The 27,547-nt window shown below is 42.8% G+C and overlaps 2 protein-coding genes across 6 annotated transcripts in view; one reads left to right on the plus strand and one right to left on the minus strand.

Annotated features, from left to right (window-relative positions):
* Positions 1–1,423: 1,423 nt before the first annotated feature.
* LOC118370755 (clavesin-1-like) lies at positions 1,424–21,414 on the plus strand. Its single transcript, XM_035755868.2, has 6 exons — positions 1,424–1,974; positions 4,469–5,040; positions 5,430–5,604; positions 12,848–12,958; positions 13,514–13,746; positions 21,280–21,414. Exons 2-6 carry the CDS (start codon positions 4,652–4,654, stop codon positions 21,359–21,361), a joined length of 990 nt encoding a protein of 329 aa, XP_035611761.1. The 5' UTR covers positions 1,424–1,974; positions 4,469–4,651; the 3' UTR covers positions 21,362–21,414.
* A 640-nt stretch (positions 21,415–22,054) lies between these two features.
* unm_hu7910 (un-named hu7910) overlaps positions 22,055–27,547 on the minus strand; it is a 39,664-nt gene continuing 34,171 nt past the window's right edge. For all 5 annotated transcript variants that reach the window (XM_035755779.2, XM_035755754.2, XM_035755747.2 and 2 more), the window contains 8 exons: positions 27,231–27,367; positions 26,858–26,956; positions 26,534–26,623; positions 26,160–26,297; positions 25,776–25,911; positions 25,530–25,621; positions 25,066–25,199; positions 22,055–24,374 (listed from right to left, as the gene is read on the minus strand). In XM_035755779.2, coding sequence (XP_035611672.1) covers positions 24,224–24,374; positions 25,066–25,199; positions 25,530–25,621; positions 25,776–25,911; positions 26,160–26,297; positions 26,534–26,623; positions 26,858–26,956; positions 27,231–27,367 — 977 coding nt within the window. In that variant the 3' untranslated portion in view covers positions 22,055–24,223. The remainder of the gene's footprint in view (positions 24,375–25,065; positions 25,200–25,529; positions 25,622–25,775; positions 25,912–26,159; positions 26,298–26,533; positions 26,624–26,857; positions 26,957–27,230; positions 27,368–27,547) is intronic.

The following is a 27,547-nucleotide window of genomic DNA, read 5'->3' on the forward strand; positions in this document are numbered from 1 at the left end:
TATGACAGAGGGACTTTCTTAATTAGCAGACATTTTCTGCACTTTCAGGGTGTCACACTGAAACAAGCAGGGTCAGATGATTTTTTAAAATGAAATATATACTGTATATATTATATATACAGTATATATTAAATATGTAATAAATATATATAGATTTTTTTTTACTGCAACGCCAACCACAGGAGCATTCAGGGGCCCGCTCCCAATGAGTGTAGACTCTGCTGCTGCAGGCTGTTTTTAAGCATTCTTATATTGGCAAGGTCAACTGCAAGGCTCAGGCTGCATAAGGCTTTCACTGCTACTCTATCAAACTGGACCAGAGCTGCTCATTTTGGACTCTATCCAACTCAATCTGTATTATTTATTTAACAACCCCCCTTTTGTTGAACATGTCAGTTTGTGTTGATGTTTTTTTTGTCAAACACGTAAAAAAATATATATTGACAAAAAAATACACAAAGAAAAAGAGAACTTACCTTTGACTACCTCCAGTCTGATTTCTGTAGCGATGTCTGTCAAGATTCTACTCACTGTGCACCAGTATGCCCCAGCGTCTTCTAGGGTCAGGTGACATTTAAAGTGAAGAATCTTCTCTTTGTGTCACCATACAGAGAGAACCTGCCTTTCTCAGTGTGGCGAACACCACATTGAGTTTTAACTATAATATCAGAGTAGTTCGAGTAGTTATCGTACCCACGGCCATAGTGGCACCTGATCTCTGCCTCTCCTCCCTCATATCCAGATGCAAAGATCCGACCCATAATAGACGAACTCCACACAGCAGCTGGAGAGAGACCACAAGTTCACATCAGACACAGAACTGCCCTTTAGTTACCCTTTAGCACAAAGAACAGTAAGTGAAAAGCAACAGCAAATCTAATGTGTTTAGCAACTGACAGTGTCCATTCAGCTTTACTGTATGCTCTGTAGCTATGATGATGAACTCACCAGAGAGGAGGCTAAGGAGCACACTTTGAAGACTTTTCATGATGAACTGCTGCCCTCAGCCTAAAATGACTTTAAGCTGCTGTCTCCTGTATCTCACCAGTTATGGTTAAGGTACTCTTACTTCTTCTTAGTTAGAGTAGGTTTCAAGAAAGAAAATCCTATTTTGAAAAATGGCACGTTTGAAGTCTATTTGGAATTTACTTAATTTAAATGGAATTGACCCTAACTCATGATTAGATCTATATGGTCCCAAGTAGACTAACCTATCCTATATACTTTAATAAAGTATAGTATGCTTATTCTGGCATTGTACAATAGGCTATAATAAATTGCATTAGGCCTAGTGAAAAGGCAAAGATTATAGGCTTATTTGTCAAATGTGAAAAAAAACCACTGTGTTTGAACTGGACATGGGATGCGATGCGCGCGTCCTTCAGAAACCATATTCTAACCAACTGGGCGCAATTGCCGCGAACGGAACTGATGGAGACTACGTACATGTTTTATTGGAGACTTGAAAAGACCAATTGGATGAGAATAGCCTATGGTTTACGTCGTGAAAATGGTGTGATACTTTGCGGCACACGGAATTGAGCACCGCGGGTGATTCCCCACCTCTGTGAGTCTCCATCACTATATCTTCTCAGTTTGTCTCGTATTCGTCCTCCAGGCAGAGTGCGTACAACCCTCATCGAAGCAGACACAGCCGCGCATGGCCGCCAATCTGTTCCGTTTATGGGGCACAGCATCTTTTCAGGCAGCCTACACCGTAGAATACATTCAGACAACGCAGTCCTTTAGGCAACAGGATTTCAAATATTTTTTTTTACTTGATAGCCTTTCAAGGAAATATTATATTTTTCTTTATTTACGTTTTCCTTGCCAACTGGATAAAAATAGGCTATATATTATTTATTGAAACTCCTTTATGGCCAGTATTTATAAATATCAATGGAATGATACGTCTGCTGTGCAGTCCTGCGCTTCATCGGATACCTGCCTGGTTTTACAGGGCGTGGTGTTCATGTAAGTATTACATTTATCTCAATGTGGATTTATAACATTTGTATATACAAAGTGTTTATCAATATGTGGCAGGTTTTCTTTGGGGTATATGGCAGTTTGTCCTGATTCACATTGTGGTCGGTGCGGTACGTCATGTAACACAATTAATCCGTGAACGGCTGATGGAATAGGACTTTATGTTATTGAGCAATGGCATAATATTTGGCATGTTATTCCCTATTGTATCTCTGAATAGCAAGGGAGATGAGGTAATGTTTCATAAATAAATAAACAGGGAGAGGCCCTCGCAGCGTTTGACCCGTAATTGGTGAGCGTCACAGTCACAGAGAACCTGCTTGGACCAGCAGGCAATCTAATGTAATGGCATTCGATTGGCTAGGTCAGTCTTGCTAAATCAAATGTAAAATTTTAATAAATAGCAAATAACACCATTGTGATTTTATTACCGATTATGATTATCACTATTAAAACATAATTACATGAATAACCTCTGTATACAGTGCATTCAGAAAATATTCAGACCCCTTAACTTTTTCCACATTTTGTTACTTTACAGCCTTATTCAAATATGGGTTACATTTTTTAAAAATCCTAAAATCTACACACAAAACTCCATAATGAGAAAGTGAAAACAAATTTGTATAAATGTTTGCAAATGTATAAATAAATAAAAAATAAAAAACAGAAATACTTTGTTATATAAGTATTCAGACCCTTTGCTATGAGACTCAAAATTGAGCTTAGGTGCATGTTGTTTCTACAACTTGATTGGTCATGATTTGGAAAGGCACGTGTGTCTATATGAGGTCCCACAGTTGACAATACCTGTCAGATCAAAAACCAAGCCATGAGATCGAAGGAATTGTACGTAGAGCTCTGAGACAGGATTGTGTCGACGCACAGATCTGGGGAAGGGCACCAAAACATTCCTGCAGCATTGAAGCTCCCTAGGAACACAGTGGCCTCCATTCTTAAATGGAAGAAGTTTGGAACCACCAAGACTCTTCCTAGAGCTGGCTGTGGAGATGGGAGAACCTTCCAGAAGGACAACCATCTCTGCAGCACTCCACCAATCAGGCTTTTATGGTAGAATGGCCAGACGGAAGCTACTCCTCAGTAAAAGGCACATGACAGCCCACTTGGAGTTTGCCAAAAGGCAATCGCCTAAATTACTCTTAGAAAATGAGAAACAAGATTCTCTGGTCTGATGAAACAAAGATACAACTATTTGGCCTGAGGTACTGAGTACTGAGGTATCCTTGATGAAAACCTGCTCCAAAGCGCTCAGGACATCAGATTGGGGGCAAAGGTTCACCTTCCAACAGGACAATGACTCTAAGCACACAGCCAAGACAACGCAGGAGTGGCTTCGGCACAAGTCTCTTAATGTCCTTGAGTGGCCCAGCCAGAGCCCAGACTTGAACGCGATCGAACATCTCTGGAGAGACCTGAAAATAGCTGTGATGCAACGCTCCCCTTCCAACCTAACAGAGCTCGAGAGGATCTGCAGAAAAGAACTGGAGAAACTCCCCAAATGCAGGTGTGCCAAGCTTGTAGCGCCATACCCAAGGAGACTCGAGGCTGTAATCGCTGCCAAAGGTACTTCAACAAAGTACTGATTATAGGGTCTGAATACTTACGTAAATGTGATATTTCAGTTTCTTCTTCTTATTATTATTTTTTAAACATTTCTAAACCTGTTTTTGATTTGTCATTATTGGGTATTTTGTGTAGATTAATGAGGAAAACAAACTATTGAATATATTTTACAATAAGGCTGTAACGTAACAAAATGTGCAAAAAGTGAAGGTGTCTGAATACTTTCCGAATGTACTGTATTTTCATAATATTTGGGTTTTTCACAGTGTAAAATCCATATCTGATAGGCTTATTGTTGGGAGGGAAAATGCACTGCCTGTTATATTTGAACTCTGACCTGAAAACGATGCACAAGAAAATGTAGCCCATGGGTTTGTCCATGATGTCAGCAATACCGGCCTTCTCAACTTGAACAGTGTATGCTGTTGAAATCGTCAGCCCTTATGCATTTCCCAAACCAGCGCCCTGTTCGACCACTTTAAAAATGTAACCTTTCTTTGTCCTTTCCTTGGAACATTTACTGATCTGACCTGATTGGATCTGTGATAGATATGAAGTGGAACAAATATTTTCTCCTATCCAGTTGTGTTGGATCAGTGCTTAGCCAATTGGATTTATTAGGATCCCCATTAACCGACGCCAATGGTGACAGCTAGTCTTACTGAGGACCGACATATAACGAAAAAGATATTACAGACAAAAGACTTTACAATTTACATACATGTAAAAACATTAACATGTAATGTGTGTGCATCTATCAGTTACACATACAGTACATGTCACTACATACACACAACAAGTAGGCCTACTCTAAAGAAGAGAAGAAGGAAGGATGAATGTTTTTAGACTACTGGTGGACCAGTTACTCTAAATCTTCCATATCTTTTCTTCATAGGCTAAACACTACAGGTGACACAGCTCAGGAGGTGGTGTACTGGAGAGACGCGTGTGACGGTGAGACGCCACCAAAAATGTACAGAACAGAAATCAAGACTGTTTACTAAGGAGATCTCTACAATAATATTTAGCCAAAACCCAGATATAGAGAGAGTGTGAACTTGACTAAAGCCAAAAAAACATGACTCACTTGCAAGCGGGCCTGAGCTCCGAGACCACAGAGAAAGCTCGTCAGGAGCTCAACGAGAACCCTGACACCCTCCATGCGGACATCCAGCAGGTGCGCGACATGATCGTGACACGGCCCGACATCGGCTTCCTGCGCACGGACGACGACTTCATCCTGAGGTTTCTGCGGGCGCGCAAGTTCAACCAGGCAGAGACCTTCCGGCTCCTGGCCCAGTATTTTCAATTCCGCCAGCAGAACCTGGACATGTTCCAGAGCTTCAAGGTGGACGACCCGGGGATCAAGAGGGCTCTGATGGACGGCTTCCCAGGTGTCCTGGAGACTCCGGATCAGCATGGCCGGAAGATACTCATCCTATTTGCTTCCAACTGGGACCAGGGAAGGTGAGTTTTACAGATATTTTAGAAGGCACATTTGTCTCACTGAAGTGGCTTCTTTGATGTAATTATTCCATTAATCAAGTAAACAATTGTACTGTAGCTACTGATCGATACTGATTTGATAGCATATTTAAAAAATCATATTTTGGAACTAAACAGCAAAACAATAACCACTCTCTTGCCCAAAGACTTTACTCTGGCCCTTTTCTGGCCCACTCAATGGTCAGACCCAGCAGACCCGGGACAGAAATAATTGAATTATTGTAATAGTCTTGATACAGAACAGTGCTGGATTGTCCTGGATTGAATTATTGTAATAGTCTTGATACAGAACAGTGCTGGATTGTTCTGCATTGTATCCCAATCTGATGTATCTTTCTCTCTCTGTGAAGGAGCTCTTTCACAGACATCCTCCGAGCCATCCTCCTCTCCCTGGAGGTTCTCATAGAGAACCAAGAACTCCAGATCAACGGCTTCATCTTGATCATCGACTGGAGTAACTTCTCCTTCAAGCAGGCATCCAAGCTCACGCCCAACATTCTGAAACTGGCAATCGAAGGCCTGCAGGTAGGCGTGACCAGGGTTGTGTTCAGTATACATTAAACAGAACAAAACGGTCTGAAACAGAGTGAGGCGCTACAGTATCTGAACATGTCCAATAAGAAATGCTATATTTCATGTTGCTATGATTTTATGGTTTAATGTGTCTCTATGCTCTGGTCTGAATATTCAATCCAAGTCCATTCCACTGGATTTTTGGGCAATTGCAATTTGACACATGCAATATGTGGGGCCATCACACCACATATGGCCAATTCTACAGTTAATGATTTTATTGCATAATTTCAGGGTCCTTCTTTATCAGTTCTAAGGACAGAGATAGACAGTATTCTGCCTTGCAGTGCAGCGTATATGACTAAAAGTAAATAAAGATTACTCGACAATATGACGATAGTAGGCCTACATAAAGATGGGATGCCCTGTTGCTAAGTAACAAGGTAAAGCACAGTGGTTAGTGTATGCCCTGATCTCAAACGCTATGCTACCCAGAATCTGAGTGACGTGGACACATTATATGGGCCGATCAACAAGCAGACAGTGGAGATATCAGGGAATATGCTTTTTTTGTCTGAATTTCATTACAAAATTGTGTTGTGTAATAGAAACACCCAATGCTTATGGCTTATGAGGGAATTATTTAGCAATGGCAATAAGTCAGAAACTGTACAATCAACTGGGTAGTAGTTTACATCTTTGCATAAAACTATACTGAACAAAAGTATAAACAACATGCAACAATTTCTAAGATTTCACTGAGTTACTGTTCATATAAGGAAATCAGCCAATTAAAATAAGTTCATTAGTCCCTAATCTATGGATTTCACATGACTGGGAATACAGATATGCATCTGTTAGTCACAGATCCTTGCGACATGGGGCCGTGCATTATCATGCTGAAACATAAGGTGATGGCGGAAGATGAATGGCACGACAATGGGCCTCAGGATCTCATCGCGTTATCTCTGTGTATTCAAATTAACATTGATAAAATACAATTGTGTTCGTTGTCCATAGCTTATGCCTGCCCATACCATAACCCCATTGCCACCATGGGGAACTCCAACGTTGACATCCGCAAACAGCTCGCCAACACGACTGTACTGATCACGATGGGAGACAGAGAACTGGTTTCAAGCACAGGGCGCAGCAGGTGTTTATTTGTAAAGGACCACAGGAGGAGGCAGGTAGCTGGGTCCAGGGGCAGGCAGAAGGTCATACACAGGGGGTCCAAAAAGGCAACAGTATAGGCAAGGAAAAGGCTAGTAACGTCGTCGTAAGATCAGGCAATAGGTTGATAACAGGAAATCCAATAGGCTAAAGTACAGGCAGGGAATAGGCAAAAGCCGTCGTTAGTGAGGCAGACAAAAACTATCATACACGTGAGGTTAATTTACGGGGAAAAACAGAGCTCCGAATGGAAGTGTTTCACAAATCAAACAATACCTCACAATGACGGGGTGCAAAGAACTAAACTAAATCGTGTGTGATACTGACATACAGGTGTGTGAACAGGTGATCAGAATTCAGGTGATTGGGATCTGGAGAGTGAGATGCGTTCAGGGGATCTATGTGTTTGAGAGTGTGAGCTGGAAAGTGGGCTGGAAAGTGAGCTGAGTTCAGGGGATCTACGTTTTTGAGAGTGTAAGTTGGAAGCAGACATTACAACTACACAATACACGCTACGCTGTCTGTCATCTGCCCGGTACAGTTGAAACCGGGAATTATCCGTGAAGAGCACACCTCTCCAGCATGCCAGTGGCCATCAAAGGTTAGCATTTGCCCACTGAAGTCAGTGACGACGCCATACTGCAGTCAGGTCAAGACCCTGGTGAGTAAGAAAAGCACGCAGATGAGCTTCCCTGAAACGGTTTCTGACAGTTTGTTCAGAAATGTTTCTGTTGTGTAAACCCACAATTTCATGAGCTGTCCCGATGTCTGGTCTCAGACAATCCTGCAGGTGAAGAAACTGGATGTGGAGGACTTGGGCTGGCATAGTTACACATGGTCTGCGGTTGTTAGGCCAGTTGGACGTACTGCCAAATTCTCTAAAACAACATTGAAGCAGCTTAAATCAAATTAAATCAAATTTTATTGGTCACATACACATGGTTAGCAGATGTTATTGCGAGTACAGCGAAATGCTTGTGCTTCTAGTTCCGACTGTGCAATACTATCTAACAGTAATCTAACAATTCCACAACAACTACCTAATACACACAAATGTAAGCAAAGGGATGGAATAATAAAATATACATATAAATATATGGATGAGCGATGACCGAGCGGCATAGGCAAGACGCAATAGATGGTATAAAATACAGTATATACACGAGATAAGTAATGCAAGATATGTAAACATATGTAAACATTATTCAAGTGGCATTATTCAAGTGGCCAATGATTTCAAGTCTATATGAGGGCAGCAGCCTCTCTGTGTCAGTGATGGCTGTTTAATAACAGTATGATGGCCTTGAAATAGAATATGTTTTTCAGTGTTTCGGTCCCAGCTTTGATGCACCTGTACTGACCCGCCTTCTGGATGGTATCGGGGTGAACAGGCAATGGCTTGGGTGGTTGTTGTCCTTGATGATCTTTTTGGCCTTCCTGTCCTGTAGGTGTCCTGGAGGGCAGGTACTTTGCCCCCGGTGATGCATTGTGCAGACCGCACCACCCTTTGGAGAGCCTTGCGGTTGTGGGTGGTGCAATTGCCGTACCAGGCGATGATACAGCCCGAGAGGATGTTCTCAATTGTACATCTGTAAAAGTTTGTGAGGGTTTTAGGTGACGAGGCAAGTTTCTTCAGCCTCCTGAGGTTGAAGAGGCAAAGTTGCGCCTTCTTCACCACACCATCTGTGTGGGTGGACCATTTCAGTTTGTCCAAGATGTGTACACCAAGGAACTTAACACTTCTCCACCTTCTCCACTGCTGTCCCGTCGATGTGGATGGGGGGGTGCTCCCTCTGCTTTTTCCTGAAGTCCACAATCATCAACTTTGTTTTGTTGATGTTGAGTGAGAGGTTGTTTTCCTGAAACCACACTCCGAGTGCCCTCACCTCCTCCCTGTAGGCTGTCTCATCGTTGTTGGTAATCAAGCTTAACATTGAGCTTGGAGGGTACTATGGTGTTGAATGCTGAGCTGTAGTCAATGAACAGCATTCTTTCATAGGTATTCCTCTTGTCCAGATGGGATAGAGCAGTGTGCAGTGTGATGGCGGTTGCATCATCTGTGAACCTACTGGGGCGGTATGCAAATTGAAGTGGGTCTAGGGTGGCAGGTAAGGTGGAGGTGATATGATCCTTGAATAGTCTCTCAAAGCACAGAAGTGACTTCTATGGGGCGATAGTCATTTAGTTGAGTTACCTTTGCCTTCTCGGGTACAGGAGCAATGGGACAGCAGACTGGGATAGGGAGAGATTGAATATGTCCGTAAACACAACAGCTAACTGGTCTGCGCATGCTCTGATGATGCAGATAGGGATGCCGTCTGGGCCGGTAGCTTTGTGAGGGTTAACGCTTTCTGGATAGGGTAGATTTTAATCGTCACAATGGGTACAACATCTCCAATGCACTTCCTTATAAACTCACTCACCGAATCAGTGTATAAATTGCTGCCCGGAACATTTCCTAGTCCACGTGATTCCGTCGTGGTCAGTCGTGGTCAGTTTTGCCAAAGGTAGGTAGAGAAATTAATTTTAATTCTCTGCCATCAGCTCTGATGGACATTCCTGCAGTCAGCATGCTAATTGCATGCTCCCTAACAGGGATGTTTGGGCTCCCTGACCTTAGAGATTCTTTTAATTCTCTCTTTGGTTAGGGCAGGGTGTGACTAGGGTGGGCAATCTATGTTTTCTATTTTTTTGTTGGCCTGGTATGGTTCCCAATCAGAGGCAGCTGTCTATCGTTGTCTCTGATTGGGGATCATATTTAGGCAGCCTTTTCCCACCTGGTGTTTGTGGGATCTTGTGTTTGTGTAGCTGCCTGTGAGCAGCCCAGAATGTCACATTTAGTTTTCTTCTGTTGTGGTGAGTTTCATGTTTATTAAACATGTGGAACTCTAAGTATGCTGCGCCTTGGTCCATTCATTCAGATGATCGTGATAGATGTAAACACATTTGTGCACAAAATTTGAGAGAATCAAGCTTTTTCTGCATGTGGAAAATGTATGGGATCTTTTATTTCAGCTCATGAAACATGGGACCAACATTTTGCATTTCTATTTTTGTTCAGTGCAAAAAAAGACATGTTCTTTTTTCAGGACCCTGTCTTTCAAAGATAATTCCTAAAAATCCAAATAACTTCACAGATCTTCATTGTAAAGGGTTTAAACACTTTCCCATAAACACATTAATGAACATGCACCTGTGGAATGGTCGGTAAGACACTAACAGCTGTCACGATCGTTATAAGGACCATGATGCAGCGTGGTATATTTCCATCCTTTATTTTGGAATAGAAATCTTTAAAGAACAAAACGAACAAACGAAAGGTGAAGCTACTATAATGCTCACAGGCAACTATACATAGACAAGATCTCACTATCACTCCCAAACCAGCATAGAAAATAAACAGCTCTCTATGGTCAGGGCGTGACAGTACCGCCCCCCAAAGGTACGGACTCCAACTATAGAGCCTGACTCAATAGGGGAGGGTCCGGGTGGGCATCTACCGTCAAGGGCGGCTCCGGTGCAGGGCGAAGTACCCACTCCGCTCGCAGATACGTCATGCTCCATGGCGGCTCTGGTGCGGGGATCATCGCCGGAAGCTCCGGACTGTGGATCCTTGCCGGATGAACCGGACCGTGGCTTTTCGCCGGAGGAACCGGACCGTGGGTCATCGCAGGAGGCTTCGGACCGTGGATCGTCGCCGGAGGAACCGGACCGTAGATCGTCGCCGGAGGCTCCGGACTGGGAAACCTCACAGGAGGCTCTAGACTGGGAACCCCTGCTGAAGGCTCTGGACTGCAGACTGTCGCTGGAGGCTCCGGACCGCCGACCATTGCTGGAGGCTCCAGACTGTGGACCGTCTCAGGAGGTTCCCGACAGTGGACCGTCTCAGGACCCTCCACAGTCTAGAGCTTCCGGCGACAGTTCCCAGTCCAGAGCTTCCGGCGACGGTTCCCAGTCCAGAGCTTCCGGCGACGGTTCCCAGTCCAGAGCTTCCGGCGACGGTTCCCAGTCCAGAGCTTCCGGCGACGGTTCCCAGTCCAGAGCTTCCAGCGACGGTTCCCAGTCCAGAGCTTCCGGCTCCGGACCACGGACCGTCGTTGGAGGCTCCGGACGGCGGACCGTCGTTGGAGGGTCCGGACTGGGGACCGTCGTCGGAAGCTCTGGACTGGGAACCGTCGCCGGAAGCTCTAGACTGTGCAGGGTCACTGGAGGCCTGATGCGTGGGACCGGTACAGGTAGCACCGGGCTGGTGACACGCACCTCAGAGCGAGTACGGGAAGCTGGCACAGGACGCACTGGGCTGTGAAGGCGCACCGGAGATACAGTGTGTCGAGCCGGCTCAGGATATCCTGGACCGAGGAGGCGCACTGGAGACCAGGAGTGCTAAGCCAGCACAACCCGCCCTGGCTAGATGCTCATTTTCGCACGGCAAGTGCGGGGAGCTGGCACCGAGCTGTGAATGAACACTGGAGACACAGTGCGTATCACCGCATAACATGGTGCCTGAACGGTCACACGCTCCTTAAAGCGAGTGGGGGGAATTGGCTCTGGTCTGAAACCTGGCTCCGCCAACCACCCCGTGTGCCCCCCCAAAAAATGTTTGGGGCTGCCTCTCGTGCTTGCGTCGGGGTTGCAAACCCCGGAGTCGTTGTTGATGCTCCCTTGCTGCTTCCGTCTGCTCCCATGGAAGGCTATCCTTTCCGGCCATGATTTCTTACCACGTCCAGGATACTTTACCGTCCAAAATATCCTCCCATGTCCATGATGTCTGCTCCTCCTGGCCACTTTGCTTGGTCTGTTTGTGGTGGTATCTTCTGTCACGATCGTTATAAGGAGTGGACCAAGATGCAGCGTGGTATGTTTCCATCCTTTATTTTGGAATAGAAAACTTTAAAAAACAAAACGAACAAACAAAACGTGAAGCTACTATAATGCTCACAGGCAACTATACATAGACAAGATCCCACAAAGCACAATAAGTGAAATGGCTGCCTAAATATGATCCCCAATCAGAGACAACGATAAACAGCTGTCTCTGATTGAGAACCATACCAGGCCAACATAAATCACTAATCACCTAGATGACCCACCCTAGTCACTATCACGCCCCAAACAACATAGAAAATAAACAGACCTGTTGGATCGGAGGGGGAGGGCTAGGGCCATTCCCTCCAGAAATGTCCGGGAACTTGCAGGTGCCTTGGTAGAAGAGTGGGGTAACATCTCGTATGCAAGAACTGGCAAATCTGGTGCATTCCACAAGGAGGAGATGCACTGCAGTACTTAATGCAGCTGGTGGCCACACCAGATACTGACTGTTACTTTTGATTTTGAACCCCCTTTGTTCAGCGACACATTATTCCATTTCTGTTAGTCACATGTCTGTGGAACTTGTTCAGTTTATGTCTAGGTTGTTGAATCTTATGTTCACACAAATATTTACACATGTTAAGTGTGCTGAAAATAAACGCAGTTGCTGAGTTTGTTTAAAAAATAGCACTTTCACTAAAGGAAATCTTGCGAGACTCATAATCTGCTGAATGATTCAGCTTTTGTCTTAATAACTGACCCATAAGCCTTGTATTTACATGGTTTTGACATGGGGATTGCATTTTTGATGCTACACCGCAATCGTTAAAGGTGTCTATTACAAGGGTGGAATGGGCATCCCCCAGCAATGCATTGTAGCAGTATTGCACACTGTAGATGGCTAGCAGAGTTCTCAACAGCAACGGAATCAGTATCTTGGAAGCTCTGTCATGATCTTGCGCTGCTCCCCTTGGTCCCTTTTGCCGCAGGGTACTGTACTGTTCTGGCCAAAAACCTCTTCAATAAAATAATGAATGCCATTTAATTTAGCTATTACGATTAGAAGGACAGAGGAACTGGCTTAGCCTACCATTTTATCATATTATTTTCTATTAAGATTGTAACTTTAAATTATTACGCTATGGTATTTCAAGTCTCTATTGTAACTAAAATAATAGAGTTAAAGGCAAGCAGAGTTAATGAAACAACCTAATAAAATCATACTTTACTTGAGTATAACTCAACCTATATTCCCCTCCCTACTTCACTACAGGACAGCTTCCCTGCTCGCTTCGGTGGGATCCATTTTGTGAACCAGCCCTGGTATATCCACGCCATGTACACCATCATCAAGCCTTTCCTCAAGGACAAGACTAGGAAAAGGGTAATTGCCTTTTTCACTACTTCAGTTACATTCTCTGTGCCCTACCCTTTTCTCTCCACCCCTCTGTAACTGTTGCATTATATTGAGTGGTTAAGCTCAGGACTGGTAGAGGTGGAACACTACTGAGCTGACAAAGCCAGATAGAGAGATGTCATTAAATATCTTTGCTAGTTGAATAAAATGTAAGTTTACACAAAGGGGATATATCATTTAGTCAGCACTTCTAGAGCTAAGACGCAGTAGGAGTATTTTAGATTCACATATTTTGGGGTAGTTTCAATTTAAACTTTTCCTCAGGATAGTGCAGGTTAGATTAATGGAAAACTTAAAGATATTTTGTAATACAGCTTCTAGCGTCAAATGTTTGGAGGGGTGTCTGATGACACTGGTTAAAAATAAGAAGGGTAAGTAAGAAATCAACAATTTGAGATAGTTATGAAATGTATTGGCCAGCTCCCTTGAATAAATTTGAGCACCAGATAAATAAATACATTAAATAAACAAATGTCAATACAAATTTAAATCAATCAGATTTTTAAAAATTCTTCCCAACAGATTTTCCTCCACGGGAACAACCTCAACAGTTTACACCAGCTTATCCTACCCGATTGTCTGCCGTCCGAGTTTGGTGGCACGCTGCCGCCCTATGACATGGGCATCTGGGCACGGACCCTCTTAGGGCCCAACTACAACGACGAGACGGAGTACACACTCACCTACGACGCCCTCCATGTCAAAGGGAGCTATGGTGGCGGAGATAAGGAATGTGCCAACAAACTTCTGAAAAGGTGAGCTACAGAAAAGGTTGCAAAATTCCAGGAACTTTTCAGCTGGAAAATATCCATCGGAATATATGGGATTTGGGGGGATATAAAAGATTTGGGTAATATTCCCCTTTTTTGCAACACTAGCTATAGTATAGTAATGCAAGAAGTTAACAAAAAGCCAAACAGAAAGTTAGAGAACACAAACGGATCAATCCAGTGTCTCGCTGACATCCTTCTTCATTAGTATCGACCGATTGTTTGAAGTCTGCCAGAGCAATTACGCAGTCTACAGACTTTCAGATAATGACCTCTATGGGGCTGACCACTGACCAGTGGCTCGTGTGAATCCTCAGAAATACCCATTTAAGTCCGAGGTGATCATTAGGCCTGAGTCTTGCCCACTACTGTCCACCAAACAGCTCACTCAGTCAGAGACCTACTGCAGTTTGACATTCACCCCCCCAGCTAAAAAAATACTTTCCTTTTAGGTTCAGAGCTTTTCGAAACTGTACCCTTTTACAAGTTAAATGTGTATCTATAAGACACTGAACATGAAAACAGTATACAGTATTGTATATGGATTCTCTGTCCTCAAGCAAAGGGGAATGTCAGAGAGAGAGAGTAGTCATTAAAATAGACAAACCTCCTCCACGGTAGCAGGCCGCATGCACTACTCTCTTCCTCTGCAATCAACAGAAAGTCATGTAGGATCAGGTCTCAGGAGAGCAGGCTTCTCGGAATTGATATAATTAAAAAAGCACTTAAGAGACCCTCTCATTGACCCCGGCCAGTGTCTGCTCCAATCCCAGGGATCCCCAGTCTCATTTGCTTGCCACGCTCCCCCTAATTAGGAGCCTAAACTCAGGGAACAGCATCTGGAGGGGACGGGCCTGGATGGGGGATTGGTGCAGAGCATGAACCTCCCTCTCATAATGGATAGGATAGATGAGGACTCCATCTATGTGGCCAAGCTTTAAAGTCAAAATTGACTGTATTGTGAAAGTGTATGAATACAGAAATTATCTTTGATGTCTTAGTTAAAGGTTAGAGGTAGGCATATGGTCAGGAGTATGGTTGAGTTTTGGGTTCATTTTCAAATCAGATTTTTTGTTGTTGATATCTTGTCATACTGGTGATAGTGACAACCATCGATAAGGGATACTGGGAACGCTTGTGTGTTATTGGTCATCTGAGATCGTCCTCAGAGCATCCAGTGAAGAAATACCAGCCATGATTGTTGACATGTCATGAACCTACTGATGGCCATGATCGGATGGCTAAGGAAGATTATTGACAATTGGGTCAATTGTGGGTTTGTTGAATATTGTTAGTGTTTAGTGTTGTATCAGATCAAGGAGGTTGCGTTAGCCTTTGATGGCTGCTGTTTCACTTCAGTGTGGAGTAGGGCTGGGCGGTAACCATACTTTACTAAACTCGGCAAACAAAGAAACGTCCCATTTTTAGGACCCTGTCTTTCAAAGATAATTAATAAAAATCCAAATAACTTCACAGATCTTCATTGTAAAGGGTTTTAGCACTGTTTATCCCATGCTTGTTCAATGACTTATAAACAATTAGAGAACATGCACCTGTGGAACGGTCGGTAAGACACTAACAGCTTATAGACGGTAGGCAATTAAGGTTACAGTTATGAAAACTTAGGACACTAAAGAAGCCTTTCTACTGACTCTGAAAAACACCAAAAGAAATATGCCCAGGGTCCCTGCTCATCTGCGTGAATGTGCCTTAGGCATGCTGCAAGGAGGCATGAGGAGTGCAGATGTGGTCAGGACAATAAATTGCAATGTCTGTACAGTGAGGCACCTAAGACAGCGCTACAGGGAGACAGGACAGACAGTTGATCGTCCTCGCAGACCACGTGTAACAACACCTGCCCAGGATCGGTACATCCGAACATCACACCTGCGGGACAGGTACAGGATGGCAACAACAGCTGCCCAAGTTACACCAGGAACGCACAATCCCTCCATCAGTGCTCAGACTGTCCGCAATAGGATGAGAGAGGCTGGACTGAGGGCATGTAGGCCTGTTGTAAGGCAGGTCCTCACCAAACATCACCGGCAACAACGTCACCTATGGGCACAAACCCACCGTCGCTGGACCAGACAGGACTGGCAAAAAGTGCTCTTCACTGACGAGTCGCAATTTTGTCTCACCAGAGGTGATGGTCGGATTTGTGTTTATCGTCGAAGGAATGAGCGTTACACCGAGGCCTGTACTCTGGAGCGGGATCGATTTGGAGGTGGAGGGTCTGTCATGGTATGGTGTGTCACAGCATCATCAGACTCAGCTTGTTGTCATTGCAGGTAATCTCAACGCTGTGCGTTACAGGGAAGATATCTTCCTCTCTCACACGGTACCCTTCCTGCAGGCTCATCCTGACATGACCCTCCAGCATGACAATGCCACCAGCCATACTGCTTGTTCTGTGCGTGATTTCCTGCAAGACAGGAATGTCAGTGTTCTGCCATGGCCAGCGAAGAGCCCGGATCTCAATCCCATCGAGCACGTCTAGGATCTGTTGAATCGGAGGGTGGGGGCTAGGGCCATTCCCCCTAGAGATGTCCGGAAACTTGCAGGTGCCTTGGTAGAAGAGTTGCGTAACATCTCACAGCAAGAACGGGCAAATCTGGTGCATTCCATGAGGAGATGCACTGCAGTACTTAATGCAGCTGGTGGCCACACCAGATACTGACTGTTACTTTTGATTTTGATGCCCCCTTTGTTCAGGGACACATTATTCCATTTCTATTAGTCACGTCTGTGGAACTCATTCAATTTATGTCTCAGTTGTTGAATATTGTTATGTTCTTACAAATATTTACTCATGATAAGTTTGCTGAAAACAAATGCAGTTGACAGTGAGAGGACATTTCTTTTTTTGCTGAGTTTATAAACCGGTATTGATGCAAGGACCGATTTGGGTTTTTACTTGACCTTCTATAATGGTATTTGAATGTTTGGTTTGTTAAATGTGATACACCGTGTGTAACGTCCATTTGCATAGTTTACTCCGCTATTTGAGTCATCCTTCTCCTTTCTCTCCATGCCATTTTCGATAGACCTAGTCCCACCCCGTCACTCAAGGAGCGCATTTGCTGCTTGACCACGAGACCCTTTCATTCAGTCTGCATGGTCAATGCAGCACATGCAACAATGTTGATGACAATGATGTTGTTTCCACTTTGATCTTAATATAAATCCACAAGCATTTTAGTTTGCAAACAGCTAGTTTGTATTTTCTTAGCAAGTTAAGCTAAATCGTGTTCACCACTAATGCTAATCACTAGTTAAGCTGGCTAACTAGCTAATAAAAGTACTAAGTCAGAGCAAACGTAGCTAGCTAATACAGCCCTTATACCATTCTCAATGGTAAAAGTTTTTTTTTAATTGCTGGAGGATGTCTTTAATTATTATACTTTTTAAAAATTAAATCACATTTTTTTTTCTACTGATCTACACAACCTACTCCATATTTTCAAAGTGATAGAAAAATTATAGAACATTTCCAAATGAATAAAACATGGATTGTGTATGTCTTCACAACCCCAGAGTTAATACTTGGTAGAAGCAGCTTTGGCAGCCATTACAGTTGTGAATCATTTTGATTAAGATTCTACCATCTTTGCACTACTCTTACACGGAACCCAAACCGGCTGCGCGCATGCGCCCTCGTGCACCATCGTGCATACATTTATTTTGTCCCCCCACACACCGATTCAAATATCAAAACAAACTCTGAATCAATTATATTAATTTGGGGACAGGTCGAAAAGCATCAAACATTTATGGCAATTTAGCTAGTTAGCTTGCTAGCTAATTTGTCCTATTTAGCTAGCTTGCTGTTGCTAGCTAATCTTTCCTGGGATATAAACATTGAGTTGTTATTTTACCTGAAATGCACAAGGTCCTCTACTCCAACAATTAAACCACACATAAAACGGTTAACCAAATCGTTTCTAGTAATCTCTCTTCCGTCCAGGCTTTTTCTTCTCTTGACTTTATATTGCGATTGGCAACTTTCATAAATTAGGTGCATTACTGCCTCTGACCTTGTTTGTCTTTCAGTCACCCACGTGGGTATAACCAATGAGGAGTTGGCACGTGGGTACCTGCTTCAATAAATCAATGAGGAGATGGGATAGGCAGGACTTGCAGCGCGATCTGCGTCAGAAATAGAACTGATTTCTATTTTAGCCCTTGGCAACGCAGACGTTCATTGGCGTGCGTGAGCAGTGTGAGTGCAATAATTGAATAACATAGATTTCTGAATTTATTTTGCGACACGAGCGGTGTCGTCAGCCTGTTAGGGCAACATACAGTATATCCATAGTTTTTTCTCTCTCCAAAATTGCTCAAGCTCAATACATGTGGTTGGGGATCATTGTTGGACAGCAATATTCAAACAATGTCTTTGATTTTCAAGCAGATCTAAGTCAGGACTGTGACTACACGATTCAGGAATACTTAATAATTAAGGTATCCAGAAGACTGAGACACGGTTTCTTCAGGCTTTGCTCCTGGGCTTTCCTCAGACTTTTTAACCCATAACAGGATGCCTACACCACAAATACTTGAAAATACTGAGGATCAACAACATTGCATTCACTATACATTACTGGCCTTTATGACTAACGGTTTTCTAGGTGAGGTGAAGGGGAGTCGGACCAAAACGCAGCGTGTAGATTACGATTCATGTTTAACGAAAAAACACACGTAAACACGAATCAATACCAAAAAACGTAACGAAAACCGAAACAGCCTAAACTGGTGCAAACTAACAGTGGATAGTTACAAGGACACTAAGGACAATCACCCACAAAACAACCAAAGAATATGGCTGCCTAAATATGGTTCCCAATCAGAGACAACGATAAACACCTGACTCTGATTGAGAACCACTACAGACAGCCATAGACTCTGCTAGATCACCCCACTAGCTACAATCCCACGATATACCAAAACCCCAAGACAAAACACACCACAATACAAAAACCCAATACATAAAGATAAACACAAAATACTTCGACCAGTGCGTGACAATGACAAAGTGAAAGGAAGGAAGCCTTTGTTAAAGAATCCACTCCAAATCAACCATTCGGTTTGCCACAAGGATGCAAGACAACATCAATGCAAAAGAAATCTAAGCAAGCCTAAATATCTTATATTGATTGATCATTCACATTATTATTTTTTCTTACCAAGCTAAATTATCTAACATCAATAGCACATAATTCAACTCATTTGAACCTAAAAAAGGCTTAATACATGTCATTTATCTAATTTCAAGATATTTTTCTAGATATTTTACCTTAATCATTTTACTAAGGTAAAATATTTGGAAGATTTAATTGAAAGGTGTGAAGACATACACAATAAAGACATCTTAGATTTTTGATTAATTAGGAAAATGTTATAGAATGTTTCTTTAATTTTGAAAATGTGGAGTAGGTTGTGTAGATCGATTTAATCCCTTAGATTTAATTTTAAAGCAGCCAAATGTGTAGACTTTCAGTAGGTACTGTATGTAGTATAGAATTACAGTTCCATATACATGATCTATGAAGCATCTATAGTGAACAAAAATATAAACGCCACATGCAACAATTTCAACGATTTTACTGAATTACAGTTCATATAAAGAAATGTCAATTTAAATAAATTCATTAGTCCCTAATCTATGGATTCACATGATTGGGCAGGGGCGCAGCCAGTGGGTGGGTCTATGCCCTCCCAGGCCCAACCACTGTGGCGTCAGGTCCAGCCAATGTTTTTCCCCACAAAACTGCTTTATTACAGACAGAAATACTCTGTTTTATCAGCTGTCCGTGTGGCTGGTCTCAGATGATCCTGCAGGTGAAGAAGCCAGATGTGGTCCTGGGCTGGTGTGGTTACACATGGTCTGCGGTTGTGACGTTGGAGGCGTTAGAGAAATATCATTAAATTCCCTGGCAACAGCTCTGGTGGACATTCCTGCAGTTAGCATGCCAATTAGACGCTCCCTCAACTTGAGACGTCTGTAGCATTGTGTTGTGAGACAAAATTGCACATTTTAGTGGCCCTTTATTGTCCCCAGCACAAGGTGCACCTGTGTAATGACCATGCTGTTTAATCAGCTTCTTGATATGCCACACCTGTTAGGTGGATGCATTGTCTTGACAAAGGAGCAATGCTCACTAACAGGGATATAAACACATTTCTGCACAAAATGTGAGAAATAAGCTTTTTGTGAATGTGGAAAATATCTGAGATCTTTTATTTCAGCTCATTAAACATGGGTCCAATACTTTACATGTTGTGTTAATATTTCTTTTCAGTATACAGTATGTACACCTGGTAAATGGTTTATGGAGGCTTCATTAAGGCTCATAAGCTATACATTATGAACTTTCACTGGCATATAAGCATTTCATTTTGAATGTTGCATACATGTGCACTAAGTACACTAAATATTAGGAATCCCTTTCTAATATTGAGCTGCAACCCTTAGAACAGCCTCAATTCGTTGGGACATGGACTCCACAAGGTGTCAAATGTATTCCACAGGAATACTGGCCCATGTTGATTCCAGTGCTTCCAATGGCATTCACCGTCTGAATGGCACACAAACAATCCACGTCTCAATTGTCTCAAGGCTTAAAAAGCCTTATTTAACCTGTCTCTTCCTCTACACCGATTGAAGTGACATCAATAAGGGATCATAGCTTTCACCTGGATTTTCCTGGTCAGTCCGTCATGGAACGAGCATGTGTTCTTAATGTTTTGTATACTCAATGTATATATTTCAAGCAACATTTGACTGGGTAATCATGCAATGCAAATCTCATCATCACATCAAATCTGAAAGATATTAAACCAAGCTAAATTTGGAATATCTAAATCTCAGTAGACAGAAGGACATGTTTGTGCCACCGTCTCTTTCCTTAGCAGAGAGAGCTCTGGGTAGGCTCCATTTTCATCTGCTGGTGATTTTAATCAGTGGGCTTACAGGGGGAGATGAGGGGAGGGGAGCGGAGCGCTAAGCTCCCCCACTGGCGTTAAAGTGCTCTAAACAGCAGAGCACAGAGAATCAGGGATTTAGTCTAGCCTTATCCCCATTGGATTGCCCTCCTGCGCTGGGTTGTTGAGCTCATCTTTAATGGACCAGTCATAACCTAGCATATTATGAGTATTTCCTGGTAGCTAAATGAGACAACACAGTGAGGCTTTGTGTTGACACATGGATATGAGAGTTGAGGAGTTATGTCATGCATTTTACCATTGGCAGTCAAATGTGTTTTTAGGATATAAAACAGTGTGCTATTTTACTAATCTGGATTACCCCCCCCCCCAAATGGTTGGTTCTCAGTTTGTGTTTAGACATAATAAGAGGGGTGATCATGTTCAGTCTTGTAATGTATTCTGCATCATGACCACAGATACTGTATGTCTAATTCTCTCTTTGATCAATATTACCCTGGTCCCTGCTAAACCTTCTCCATTATACTGCTGATAGTAATTACCATCTCTTACTGTTGTTGTTGTTTAACTCAGGTCCGAGTCAGCCGTGGAGCCGGGTACCCTACGGCAAGCTGACAGGGACAACACGGCACAGCCACTCCTGGCTCTGGACTGATCACTCCGATCCGTCCACATTGTATCCAAAGCACTCTAATTTGTATTCCAACCCCACTGACTCCAAAACCCTAAACTGAACTTTGAGAAAGTCAAAAACGCAGGCACGGACCCAAAATGGAGACTAAACCCTTGTTCACATGGAGCTACTGTACTGAAAACCTCTCATCTCTTGACTGTGAGCCAGTGCCAGTTTCAAAAGCTGTGCCATCCACATTCACTGGCAAAACTATAGGTCACCAGCCATCCAAATCAATGCCGATAGGAGTAGAATGATTAAACTAATGTTTGTTTTAACAGTACCACTAGGAAAGACTGACTGGCCGAGTTAAATGTCCAAAAGCCCCGCAAACAGAATGCCAAACTACTGTATCTTACTGTTTTAGGGGCTGTCATTTCTATGAAAGTCAATATATTTCAAGATTGTATATTTATCAGGGCTACTGCACTATCAGTGTGACCTCCATCGAACCAAAATGTATTTAAGTCAACTTTAAAAGAATGTATAGGAAATGTATTTTAAGTTATGTGTTGTGTTCATTACGTGTGTGTGTGTTCAGGTTTTGTCATCGAAAATCACACAGCGGAGTATAGTTTCAAATGAGATGAATCACATTATTGTTACACTATATAAATGAAGCTACCTATGTAAATAAACACAACTTTCTGTTTATGTTTAGATCACTTGACACCATTTTGACCTCATTTTTCATTTACTGAAAAGAAGCTATTTAGTTTACAATTATTCAGTGCAACTAATTACAACATACAAAATAGAATTGAAAGATGCATTACTTACTTGGCAGGCCAAGTTACAACAGATGGAACAGTTCAGTGATTTCAACACTACAAAAAGTGATAGATTCATAACAGAGTACCACAAAAGGTGAAATAATTCTCAAACGATGTGGCTTTTGTGAACGTGCTTGATTTACTACCCCATTGTAACTAAGAAACTATTTTGAAGCCAGGAGGATAACTTGAATGTGTTATCACAGCCCAAACAGAACCCCAAGACACCCATGTCCATGACAGACAGCCACACTTGGGTGAAAAGTGCATCCTTTTTTGGGCAGACAGGATGACATCCAATAGTCCTAACGAATGACTCCGACCCATGGCATTATGATATGTTTACATACTCCTCTGAAGTAGGAAACGTGGGGTACATTGATGTTACCCCAGTTTCACACTCGTATTTCCTACCCGTAAGATCAGTATGAGCGGTTTTGGACATCTCAAACAGGTAGCTATGATGAGTCTGCGGGCTTGCCATGAATTTCTTAGTCCTGAGTTTCTGATTATTCTGATAGCACATGAACTCAGCAGAATCCCACTGGACTGATTTGGACATGATTTCATTGCTGTGATGAAGCGGATTACCAACGCACATAGAGAGTGATTAAATAACAACATCTAGAAGAATATGCTTCTGCATTTCTTTTTCCTTTTGAAAATCAACATTGGTCAAGCAAAGACCCCTTCTAGTCAGCTTTGCTATACCTGGAATGCAGCAGACCTGGGTGAAATGCTTTCTAATACTCAAGTATAGCCTATGTAGTGCACTTTATTTAGCTCAGACTTCTCTTAGGGACTATTCCATTGTACAAGGCAAACTAAATTAAGCGCATTTGAAGTATTTGACATATGTTTTTGACCCAGGTTTGGAATGCAGTGTGACAAGACTGGTGTACATTCAACATGCTCCTGCCTAACTTTTACACAGGTAAATTAGCATTTTATAAAACATTCAAATGTTATGCATGTACAAAATATATGCCTTCAGTCAAAATGTTCATATTTGATACACTTAAGAATGTAAATACAGGAGTTTGGCAGGACTTTAAATGACAAAGACAAGCCTGTTGAGTATAAGGGCTGTGTGTGCTCCCAGGTCAAGGCACAGTTGAAAATATGTCAGCGTCCACAAAAACATGTTTTTTTTACCATATTAATTCTGCAATAAAAACATTCTTGGCATTGTGATGTCCCATCCATTAATCTAAAGTGACATGCGAAAATCAAACGAGTGAAATGGAATGACCTAATAAGCAGTGTTTCTGTATTACTAAAAATAGAACCCCAAAATAAAGTAAGATGCAGATTACTGTATAAAGCTATGGAAGTAACATGAAGTTAATGCATGACCATTACATGCAATAAGAGATGTGTAATAACCAATCAAGTGTTAGAGAAACAACAGCTAGCAGAGGTTTAGCTAGCTTAGCAACATCTTAACGGGATAGTTTTCAGTGTTACTCAAAACTTATTTGTGTTCTTACCTCACGTTTTTGAAGACTTGAACATGAAAATCATCAAATAACTTTTCTTGAGGAAAGAAAACGATTAAGATTGGGATAAAAACCAGGAAAACGATCTCTTTAAGAAATGATATCAGTAAACTCACTAGCTGCAATACTAAAGTTTTGTTCAGTTAGTATGTTAGGTATGTTTCAGACACATGGCACTTTGGTTGACTAATGAAAAACAAGAATGCACTTGTGATACATTTACAACACAGCCTATGTGATATTAAACCCACACCTTACCGTAAGTCCACATTTTGGCCTAAAAACCAAGTTGGCGAGTACCACAGTTAGCAGTCAGTGTTCCAAAGTGTCACGAAGGCTTTTTCCAATCTGACAGGGCCTTCAGTAACTCTTCTAGACGGTTCCAAAATGAAGTCCTTGACTGAGCAAGGGCAAGTGTCACATTTGTCACCTTTGACCTAAAATGGCCGAATGTGAAGGAATGTGTGGACAGACAGAGACCAGATACTATGGACCCTTCCGTTCTTATGAGTGTTAACCTCAGCACTCCAGTAGGTGACAGTCTGTCTGTCAGTCATTTTACCGTACATTCTTTAAATGGGGGAGAGAGTCTGCCGTTGGTACTGGGTGAGCTCGGGGTGCCACACATCCACGATGAAGATGAGCCGGTAGCTGTCGGCGTCCTGCCACACCTCGTGCTCAAAGGAGTCATCAAAGATGAGCACTTTCCCCTCCTCCCAAGCCCTGGAAGAGAACAGCAGAGACCATAGCCTTTGTGTTAAAGCTAGAGTCCTTAATTGAAACAATAAAGTGCCACCACAGCTCTGTGTTGGTAAAAAGCTGAGGGATGGGCCTGTAGAAATGTAACCACTCTCAAGTTTATAGACAGGGACTGACCATCTATGATATCAAAATGATTGTTTAACCATGTTTTGAAGCTATATAGTGTTTGTTTACACTTACATTGTTTGCAAACATTGGAGGTAAACAAGCGTATATTTTGATGTGGTACGACAGTTGAACTAAACTCACGAGGCATTTATAAATTCTAATCTTCAAAAATCTATGGGATTATATCCTTAATTAATGAGTAGAAAAGTGGATGTAACCACTAAGAATTCTAGCTTTAATGAAGCCACATGCATGCTTTTTTATTTAATGGCAGCTCCTCGAGTTAGTTTGGTATAAAGATGAGAGGGTTGGGGCTGGGGAAATGTAACCACTCAAATTCGCAGACAGAGCTATGGATGCAAGGACTGACAGTCCACAAAATCGACATAACAGTTCAAACATTTTTCAGCTACACTTGGTCTTGAGTGACAATCAAGTACAGAGCACTCAAATGGTCAGTCTTACACTGTACCAAGAACTAACAAGTGGGTGATGTTGTTAGATGTAACAAGGGGATGACGTTGATGGCTGTGGAAGATGTTACCTGGTGTCGTTGGTGCACCTGATCTTGCAGCCTGTCTTGGGGATGACCAGGCCCAGGTGCATGCGCAGGCGACAATTCGTGGGTCCCGTGTGGGGCCAGACGTGAGTACCAGGCTGCATCACCGAGAACTTGATCTGGAACCCAGGGAGAAATGGAGAAATAGAGAGAGAGAGAGAGAGAGACAGAGAGGCAGTCATACACCCAGAGAAAGTAAACAGAGCTGAAATGAATTATATGAATTATATTCATGAATATGAATTATGTTTAAAAAATTAATATATGAAAACCTAAAAGAAGACAACAAACATGTCCTATTTTTACAACAGAAATTGAGAGAAATATCAGTGAGCGTAACATAGATGGAGTTACAAAGGCTATCTCCAGTAGGAGCCTGCAGGACCAGGCTGTCTGTCCATCTGTCTGATAGTTGGCATGTCAGTCACGTCTGTGGTGGGGTGACCTACCTGTCCTCTCTTGCAGCCTGTTGCCTCTGGGTAGCGCTCCAACAGGCCACAGGTCTTTGGAACACTGTGGCAGGACTCCCCTGCCTTCTTGCCTGCAAGGAACAGAAGAAGAGAAACAAGGAATTAGAGGCCAGGTTCAGACATCACTAAACCTATACTTAGGATTATTTACATTCAATTACATTTAGTGTATTTCTGACATAGGGACTTGCCAGTTGCTAGTTGTGAAGTGATTGATTGGTTTACCTTGCTGCCAGAGTGTGAACTGGCCCCACTCCCCTTTTTCTCTGAGGTTCTCCTCTTCTGGAACAAAGAGGCCGGTGGTTTTATCCATCACTGACAGGGCCTCGTCCCTAATGGTCCTCCAGTTCCTCTCCAGGGTCTATGACATAGACCCACATTATTCATATTATTATATCTCTATGGTCAGTCCAAGCACAGCTTTACACCAGGCAAAACTCAAATGAACAAGAATTTACTATTTTAAGATGGGAGACAGTCCTCCAAGTTTCTGCCCACGCTGTCACAGAACAGATCAAAGGAAAAGAGAGGACGTGCTCCCTCTAGAAATCTGTGACTATCAGGGAGAAAAGACAAACAGATGAGACAAGTTGTCATCATCTACATTACCTTGATTAGATCCATATAGCCAGTGTCCTTGGGCGTCCACCATGGCTGGGCTTTGAGACCGTCCACATTGTAGAGAGATCGCTGCCATACGGAGGCAAAGTGACCTCTCTGGTGCCCTCTCTCATACCACTTGTAGGCCTGGAAGAGGAGAAGACCGTTGTGCTTGTAGTATTCCAAAACCAACACATTTGAACTCATATTATAAAAGTTACATTTAAATACTCTCTTTCATCTTATTGTCAGAGGAAAAATACTATCACGATAAGTCATACTGATATCATACTCTGTGAAGTTACTACATGTATCTAGTGAATACTGCTGGTGTGGAGTCAGTATTGGTGTAAGCTTGGTGTCTGAGTTTGATCTTAACTCACACTGTCGTCTCCCATTCTTTGCAAAGCGTCTCCGAGGTGGAAGTAAAATCTGCCGTCGTCTGTGCCAGGGTCCCCTGATTCCAAACCATCCTGCAGTGCAGAGAGGGGTTTCATTGCAGAGAGAGGGGTTTCATTGCAGAGAGAGGGGTTTCATTGCAGAGAGGCGTTTCAGTGCAGAGAGGCGGGTTTAAGTGCAGGGAAACGGGTTTCAGTGCAGAGAGAGTGGTTTCAGTGCAGGGAGGCGGGTTTCAGTGCAGAGAGAGTGGTTTCAGGATCAAAAGAGTGGTTCGAATCTGTGGGAGCATGATTGGTTACAGTACTCACCCTGAGGAATGGGATGCTCTCTGCTATCATATTTTCTGATTTGAGGATGAAGCCGTAATGGACTTTAGCAAAGCCGTTACTTGGTGCAATGGCCAACACCTAGCAGGGGACACATCATTTAGAAATCGTCAATTGTTATTTAAACATTCTATCGTGACACTCATTGACATTTCCTTGCTGAAAATGTCATGCTAGATACATTCCATTTACATGTAATCTTGCAAATTAAGATTCTGTTAGTAATGTGTTTACTGAAGCAGACCAGGTGAAGATGTGTTGCAAAGCAAAATCACTACATTTTCAAAACGTTATTTCCCAGAGAAAATAAATGCTTGGAAACCCCAAAGTGGTGATGACTTGGACCACGGCTCACCTCCTCGTAGACCCTCTTGGCGCTCTTGTTGTCTCCGATGAGCAGGTGAGCCACGCCCAGATCGTTCTTCAGGGCCATGTCCTCAGGGAAGATCTGTACCAGCTTCTCCAACGTGGCTAAGGCACCCCTCATACGACCTACACCAGAGAGAGAGAGGGAGGGTGACACAACACACTCTATGCACACAACCACAATCCCCAGTAATCTCAATTAGAGAAAGTATTTCAAAATACTGAATGAATTATATTAAATACTAAATTTAATCGAAAAGGCAACCACTACAACAACCAATTTACCAAATGACAATTGGAGTCGCG

The sequence above is a fragment of the Oncorhynchus keta genome, chromosome 4 (genome assembly GCF_023373465.1).
Source record: "Oncorhynchus keta strain PuntledgeMale-10-30-2019 chromosome 4, Oket_V2, whole genome shotgun sequence".
Classification (NCBI taxonomy): Eukaryota; Metazoa; Chordata; class Actinopteri; order Salmoniformes; family Salmonidae; genus Oncorhynchus; species Oncorhynchus keta.